Below are 8303 nucleotides of genomic sequence, written 5' to 3'. Positions count from 1 at the left end.
CTGAGCCGTAAGACCAGAATGCCCTGGGAGCTAAAACTGTATTCTGAAGGTTCTCACACTGTTCACTTATCTCCAAGGGGAAAATAAGAATCCTCCATGGGTATCTCGTGTTTCTTCCCTTCTAAAGCAGAGGTGTTGACCACCATTGTTCTGTGCTCTTAGTCACACAGGTGACACACACCATCTGGCAGGGGAGTCCTGCTTTGTCAGCCACACCAGAGGTCAGATCTAGGTGAGCTGACTTTTGGGACACATCAGACCTCACAGTCCTTCCTTGCCTCATGCCCTCCCACCTCAATCTGATGCTCCAGCACCCCAGACACATATTATCCTTCAAGTCTCTCCTTAAACTTCTCTGAGACCTCTCCCCTAAGATTCCCACCAGCAAAGCTGATGGCTTCCTCCTTTGTCCTCCCACTCTGCATTGTCCTAACACTAATTCTTCTCAAAGAATTTATAAAGCACATACAGAAAGATGGTTCCGTCGTTTAGAGACAGCCTCCCTCTGGACAGGAGAGGCCAGAAATCCTCATGGAGCCTCATCTCAGCAGAGATCAGAATGAGGCCCCTGCACTTCTCAGAGCACATGCCTCCTGGGCTTTAATGTGGGACTCAGATTCCCCAAGTTCAGAGTGGGCCTCTTCTCCACAACCTGCAGGGGGCTGGTCCCTGTGAGCACCTGGCACATTTCTCCCTTGGCCCCACAGGCAGCTCACCTAGATCTTACCAGAAAGCCCGTGATTCCCCCCAAACCACGGCAACTTGGGAAGCTTGTGAGGGGCTCCTCCGTGGTCATCCCTCCCCGCCCCCCGACTTCCATGGAAGCTGTCGCTGCTCAGCCGTCAGGACAGTTCTCATTGCCTCCCAGATTCTGAGGAGCTCTGAGGCTTTCTGCTTCATCTTACCTGTGCCCCTTAGGGTTCCGTCACAGCCTATGAGACTGCTGACTGCAACACAGATTGGCTCCTCAGCATCAGAGCACCCTGCGACCCACGTCACATCGTCAACCGGCCCTTTCTCCTGGGCCCACAGGACAAGGAATCAGAAAAGCTGACACCTTTGCTAATCTTGATCTTGCCATTTCTGTAAGAAACTACCTGACTCTACAAAGAGCTCATTTGTTTGCTTTTTCTTTCTTATTTTGGCCTTGAACTTGTGATTCTCCCTCCTCAGCCTCCCATGTCACTGGGGTTATAGGCATGTGCCACCGCCACCAGCTTGTTTCTTTACTGGCCACATTTGTCAGCCTGCTTGACAAACTACACGTACAGATGTCACCTGGCCAGGCTCAAGAAGATACTGATACTCTGGCTTCTGCTTTGATGGACTAAGGAAGTTCTATGTCTCTGCCTCTGGAATCTCACGCTTTGTGCTATCATCCCTGAACCCGCAGCAGACTAACTCGATGGTTCACAAGTTGAGGAGGATTTAGGTCCTCACAGTTCTTGCCACCACCCAAGATCACTGGCAAACTGCATGTTCCCTGTGTTCAGAAGATCATGTGCTGCATGGAACACAAACACCTCAAATTCCCACCAGAGTCTGGTCACAGTGGTGCACACCTATAATCCCAGCTATTCCGGAAGCTGAGGCAGGAGGATCACAAGTTCAGGGCTAGCTTGGGCAACTTAGTGAGACCCTGTCTCAAAATAGAAGAAACTAAAAAATCTGGATTTTTAGCTCAGTAGTAAGAGTGCCTCTGGGCTCAATCCCCAGTGCAGAAACGAAGAAAGACCCACTGGAAACCTCTTTGGGGTGAAAATTGGAGCCAGAACAGATTCTGTTCCTCTTGATTTCCATGACTAGATGTGTTGCACTAAAAAAGGTTCTTCAAAGAGAGAATGCTGGGTTGGTTCATTACTTACCTCTTGCTTTCTGGCAAGTTTTTTTGATTTCCTTGCAGCTTCTAGGCAGGGAAGAAAAGGAAGAGGCACATTCTTCATCCTCCCAGAACATCTCAGGAGAACGGGCCACTGCTAGAGAATGTGAGAACAGTTCTCATTAACAGGTCTGGTACCACTGAGACCGTCCTTACTGGACATTAGTTTCCACCCAGCCCACTGTCTCAGCTCATCACTGTTCTGAAAATCCAAGAAATCAGGGACTCCCTCTGCTAAGACTGTCTGATCCAGAAGCTAGCACAGGCTGAAGAGTCGAAGTCTTCTACTCCACCAACTTTACTTAAATCCCTACTGTGTGCACCCCCCAGACACTGGGCACTCAAAGACAATTTGGCACACTTCTTCAAGAGATTGCATCCTAGAGGGAGGAAGGACCCTGAGAGGGACCCAACTGAAACTGGGTAAGGAGAAGCCCACCTGTGGGGACAGGAAAAGACAACCTGCTGAGAAGGGACCAGAAGTCACTCAGAGCAGGTTGATTCTTACAGAATGAATAGGAACTGGCTATGAGACAGGAGGGAAAGGGGAGAGAACACTCCAGAAGACATGCAAAACAGCATGAGGGGATGACCAAGCAGAGACCCATCTGCTGAAACCACAGGTCAGTGGCCTCCTTGGCTGGACCATAGGGTGTGATGGGGTTGAAAACTAAAACGGAGGAAATAGCAGAGACCAGTGGAGAAAGAGCCTTGTTTATTGCTCTAAACGCACAGAAGTGAAGTCAAGCATGGTGACTCCCACCCATAATCCCAGCCACTCAGGAGGCTGAGGCAGGAAAATCATAAGTTTGAGGCCAGCCTCAGACACTTAATGAGACTCTGTCTCAAGATGAAAAATCACAAAAATGGCTTGAGATGTGCTCAGTGGTAAAACATCCCTTGTTCAATTCCCAGTTCCACCAAAGGAAAAAAAAATGCCATCAATAAACTCTTCTTACTCGTGGACGGCAAATGAAATAGTGTATGAAAATGTGCCTTTTCACTTGATGATGGAATGAACTGAAATAAACCATAGACCAAATAACACTGGAACACATCACCATCATGTCTGTCATGAGAAATGGAACGGGAAGGATGGAAGTTAGAGGAAGATTCTGACACCTGGGGCTACCAGCTCCCTCTACAGATCCAAGGCCAAGGCCACAGGAGCAGAGCAGCTGGGAGAGGACAGTCTCTGTCTCTGCCCTGACCCCCTTGCAGCCAGACCCAGGAGAAGCCAGAAACCTGCCCCAAGTCCACATCTCAAGCTGGCAGCCACGGGTGTGTTCCCTGCGCCTCCAGGACTCCTCTTCTGGCCCAGGGCTTTAAAACCCAGCCCAGCTCTACTCCCTGTGCTGTGAGGCGCCCCAGAGGGGAGCAGAGGGAACTGATGCTCCTTGGAGTGATTTACCTGCGCTGCACCATTCGGTGGCCACAGAGAGAAACAAAAGGAAGCAGAGTCTGATCATTGTCCTGTAACAAGAAACAAGACGCCAGGATCACTGACTGGGCCACCTTTGTCTTCCTCCCATTCTTCCTCCCTGACTTTGCTGAGTCCAAAAATCTCCAGAGGAAAGTGATCAACCATCTGGAACTCCTGAAATAGCCTCCACCCTGTTGACCCCTATAAACACCCAAGGGGCCATGGCTCCTCCATCCCTGAGACTGACACCAGACCTGAGCTGGTGTCCTCACCCTCCCCCACCACCATCCATGGATCTTGCCTCACACCCAGAAACATCTTCCTAGCCGGGCTCTGCAGTGTGCATCTGTAATGCCAGTGACCTCGGAGGCTGAGGCAGGAGGATCCCAAGTTTGAGGTCAGCCACAGCAACTTACCAAGAGCTTGTCTCAAAATCAAAAATAAAACGGACTGCAGATGTAACTCTGTGGTAAAGCACCCCTGGATTCAACACCCAGAACCCAAGAAAGAAAAGGACCCTTTCCCATCCACCCAAGTAGCTCCCACCTTCCTGCCTCACAGACCACAGAAGCTGAAAGTCCTTCCAGGTGGAGACTCGCAGCTCCCTCTGCAGAGGGTCCTGATGTGGGTGAGGTGCTGAGCCCTTTATGGGAAGAACCAAACCACACAAGCCCCGCCCAGCCCAGCTGCTTGCCCCTCCCCCTGACACTCTTCCCTTTGAAGGTACCAAAGCTTTATTCTCTGGAAATGAGATGGGATGGGTGACAGCCGGAGGAGCAGGGAGCTGTGCTCTTAGTCACACAGGTGACACTTACCATCTGGCAGGGGAGTCCTGCTTTGTCAGGCACACAAGAGGGTGTGTCACCAGACTCTTGGGGTACATCAGACCTCACAGTCCTTCCCTGCCTCACGCCCTCCCACCTCAATCTGATGCCACAGCTCCCCACACACATATTATCCTTCAAGGCTCTCCTTGAGCTTCTCTGAGACCTCTCCCCTAAGACTCCCACCAGACAAAGCTGATGGCTTCCTCCTTGTCCTCCCACTCTGCATTGTCCAAACACTAATTTATCACACAGATCTCACAACAATTCCATTGTTTAACTAATTTTTTTTATTTAGAAATTATTTAAAATTTAAAAGTGTTGCAAAAATTAAAATAATACAAAACACATATATATCCTTTACCTACATTCACCTATCCTGAATATTTTACCCATTTGCTTATCGTTTATTTATTCTCTCTTTCCATACACATACACATGCATGCACACACACACTCACTGTTTTTTGTCTGAACCATCTCACAGTAAATTACGTGCAACATAGACCTATAGCTCTAAATAAATATGTCTTTTAACATGAACATTTAGCCCTAAATGTCTTCTAACAATATAATTATTCTCACAAACAACCACAATACAACTAACACTTTCATAGCATTGGTTTTTTGTTGTTGTTGTTTGTTTGTTTGTTTGTTTGTTTTGTTTTGTTTTGTTTTGTACCAAGGATTGATCCCAGGGGTGCTTAACCACTGAGCCACATCCCCAGTCCCCTTTCATTTTTTATTTTGACACAGGGTCTTGCTACATTGCTGATGCTGGCCTTGAACTTGCAATCTGTCCTACCTCAGGCTCCTGAGTTCCTGGGATTACAGATGTGCACCACCACGCCCCGTGTATCATTAATTCTTCAGCATAACTGATATTTCTCTGGGGTACAACAGCCCAGAGGTTATGTGGGCTTTGTAATGGCACTGAAAGTTCTCCGGCTTTCATCCCCTCCCATTCTAAGGAGACTCCTGGTCCTCTTTGAAACCCATAATTCCCAGGGGATGTGGGCTAACAAACAAGAAATCTCCGTTCTACCAAACCCCAGCCCCTGAGTCCTCCCAGTGCTGCTCAGTCTGAGGCCCCAGCTGACCACTGACGGTGTGACCTGGTGTCCTGCTGCCTCTGATGCTGAGCCTGGAGTGGGGAACGTTGCTACTCTTCAGACACTGCTTCCTCTTCAGCACCAGCACATCTCATTGTCGTCCCAGGCACAGGAGCCACCCACCTTGGTCAGTGCTGGGGGAGCAAACCGGCCACTCTGTCCATGGCACCAAAGCAGGACTTGCTGTGCATCTGGGTGACCTCAGGGAAACTGTGTTTTTCAGTGTTTCTTGCATATAGCTCTCTCTTGGACCTAGATGGGAGTCAAAGGAGGTGAGGATATGTGGGGACAAGTGCATGGAGTACTGCATATGTAGCACATGTTAGGAGCACCTGAGTGGCAGGCCACTCCCCTTGTGCTAGGCACAGGAGCGCAGGCCGCTTACCCCGTAGGCACAGCGCCCTAAGCTTGAGGCCACGTGTTGCGGTCCCTGGCTTGCTCCATGGTGGGCTCCTCCATTGCTTGCCCCAAGGACAATTGGCCAGAAATTCTATTGGTGGCTGCCTGTAACCTGCCTAGCTACTGCCCCAGTGTATACACATGGTAACTGCAAAATAAAATCAGACCTGCTTCCTGCTTGGTCTCTGGAGGTCTTGATTCATGACTCCGCAGCTGCACTCTGCACTACCCTGGTCTGTGGACCTCCTCGCTGGATGAAAACGAGCCCACGCAAGGATAGAGGACATGGCTCTGGTTTGATCCCCAGCATTGAAAAAAAAATCATTAGTTTAATGAAATAAACTGACTGCAACTGGTACTAAAATATACACAAATGTTACATATGGTTCATCCAAAAAACTTTCTTTTCTGTTTTTTTTTTGGTTTTTTTTTTGTGTGTGTGTGTGTGTTTTCAGTATTGAACCCAGGAGTGCTCCATCTCTGAACTACATCCCCAACCTTTATTTATTTATTTATTTTGAGGCAGGATCTCACTAAGTGGTCCAGACTGGCCTCAAACTTGCAATCTTCCTGCCTCAGCCTCTCGAGTCACTGGGATTACAAGTATGCATCACCACACTAGCTCAATAAATTTCTAAAAAGAAATGAAAAATGGGGGGAAGCAACTTTGCAACGGACCAACATGGCGGCGTCCAGTGAGGAGCAGGCGTTTGGTTCAGGGGTTGAAAAAAACTGGGGTACAGTAGTCCGTTCCCCAGAGGGGACCCCTCAGAAAGTCCGGCAGCTGATAGATGAGGGGACTGCCCCAGAAGAGAGAAGCGCAGAAGCGAGGGATACATCTGCCACATTGCAGTCAATTAATGGATCACCCCAAGCAGAACAACTTCCATTGGAATCTACAAGCAAAGAAGCCTTCTTTAGCAGAGTAGAAACATTTTCTTCTTTGAAATGGGCAGGGAAGCTCCCTGAGCTGTCTCCACTCGTCTGTGCAAAATATGGTTGGGTCACAGTTGAGTGTGATATGCTCAAGTGTTCCAGCTGTCAAGCTTTTCTCTGTGCCAGTTTACAGCCAGCTTTTGATTTTGACAGATATAAGGAACGATGTGCTGAGCTGAAGAAATCCTTGTGTAGCGCCCATGAGAAGTTCTGTTTTTGGCCAGACAGCCCCTCTCCAGTGCCGGAGTTCAAGCCTAGGGTCTCACTCATGCTAGATCGATTTGGGATGTTACCATTAGATGAGCCTGCTGTTCTTATTAGTGAATTCCTAGATCATTTTCAAAACCTTTGTCACTTGGACCTCCAGCTTCCTTCCCTGAGGCCAGAGGACTTGAAAACTATGTGCTTGACAGAAGACAAGATCAGTCTTCTGTTATACCTGCTTGAAGATGAACTTGATCACCGAACCGAAGAGAGAAAAACTCCAAGCAAGTTAGGCTCCGACATCCAAGTCCACATCACTGCTTGTGTTCTCTCTCTGTGTGGCTGGGCATGTAGTTCTGCTTTGGAACCCATGCAGCTCTCCCTGATAACATGTTCACAGTGTATGAGGAAGGTGGGGCTCTGGGGCTTCCAGCAGATCGAATCATCCATGACTGACCTGGATTCATCCTTTGGCCTGACCAACTCTCCAGTCCCAGGCCCTGAAGGTCGTCCAGAGCGCTTCCCTCTGGTGCCTGAATCGCCTCGGAGGATGATGACCAGGAGCCAGGATGCCACATTTTCCCCAGGCTCAGAGCAGGTTGAAAAGAGCCCTAGTCCCATTGTCTCCCAAACCCGGAGCTGGGATTCTTCTAGTCCTGTTGATCGGCCTGAGCCGGAGGCAGCCAGCCCCACCACCAGAACCCAGCCAGTGACTCGAAGCATGGGAACAGGAGACTCTGCTGGCCTGGAAGTACCCTCCAGTCCCCTCCGGAAAGCCAAACGAGCTCGCCTCTGCTCTTCCAGCAGCTCAGACACATCTTCCCGGAGCTTCTTTGATCCCACCTCTCAGCACAGAGACTGGTGCCCTTGGGTGAATATCACACTTGGCAAAGAATCTAGGGAGAATGATGGAACAGAGCTTGATGCCAGCACCCCAGCAGAGCCAGGCTGGAAGGCAGTGCTGACCATCCTGTTGGCCCACAAACAGTCTAATCAGCCAGCTGAAACAGACTCCATGAGTCTCTCTGAAAAATCAAGAAAAGTATTCCGGATATTCCGACAGTGGGAATCTTTATGCTCATCCTGAAGCTACTCTACCCTGTTCCTGGAGAAAACTGAAATGAGAGTGACTTTTTGAAAAATAAAACCTGAATTTTCTTTGGGTCAGCTGAAAAAAAAAAAAGAAATGAAAAATGTAAAACTCCTGGTAAGAGTGTGACTCGGAGGTAGAGCATGTGATTAGCACATGTGAGGCTGTGGGTTTAATCTCCAGTAACAAAAAAATTAAAACAAAAATTTAAGCCAGGAGTAATGATGCCCTGCCTATAATCCCAGTGATTTAGGAGGTTGAGACAGGAGAATTACAACTTCAAGGCCAGCAATTTAGTAAGAACTTGTCTCAAATTTTTTTTAAAAGCTAGGTGAGGGGATGGCTGGGGATGTGACTAAGTGGTAAGCCACTTGCCTAGCGTGCACGAAACCCTGGTTTCAATCATTAGTACTGCAAAAAAAAAAAAAGAAGAAGAA

The 8303-nt window shown here is 48.7% G+C and overlaps 1 protein-coding gene across 1 annotated transcript; it reads left to right on the top strand.

Annotated features, from left to right (window-relative positions):
• Positions 1-6299: 6299 nt before the first annotated feature.
• LOC101956832 (zinc finger C3HC-type protein 1) lies at positions 6300-7941 on the top strand. The gene has a single exon (XM_078027157.1). The coding sequence runs from the start codon at positions 6319-6321 to the stop codon at positions 7861-7863; it is 1545 nt and encodes a 514-aa protein (XP_077883283.1). The 5' UTR covers positions 6300-6318; the 3' UTR covers positions 7864-7941.
• The last annotated feature ends 362 nt before the right edge of the window (positions 7942-8303 follow it).

The sequence above is a fragment of the Ictidomys tridecemlineatus genome, chromosome 11 (genome assembly GCF_052094955.1).
Source record: "Ictidomys tridecemlineatus isolate mIctTri1 chromosome 11, mIctTri1.hap1, whole genome shotgun sequence".
NCBI classification, from domain to species: domain Eukaryota; kingdom Metazoa; phylum Chordata; class Mammalia; order Rodentia; family Sciuridae; genus Ictidomys; species Ictidomys tridecemlineatus.
Note: the sequence above shows the minus strand (reverse complement) of the source record. Positions and strands in the feature narration are given on the sequence as shown.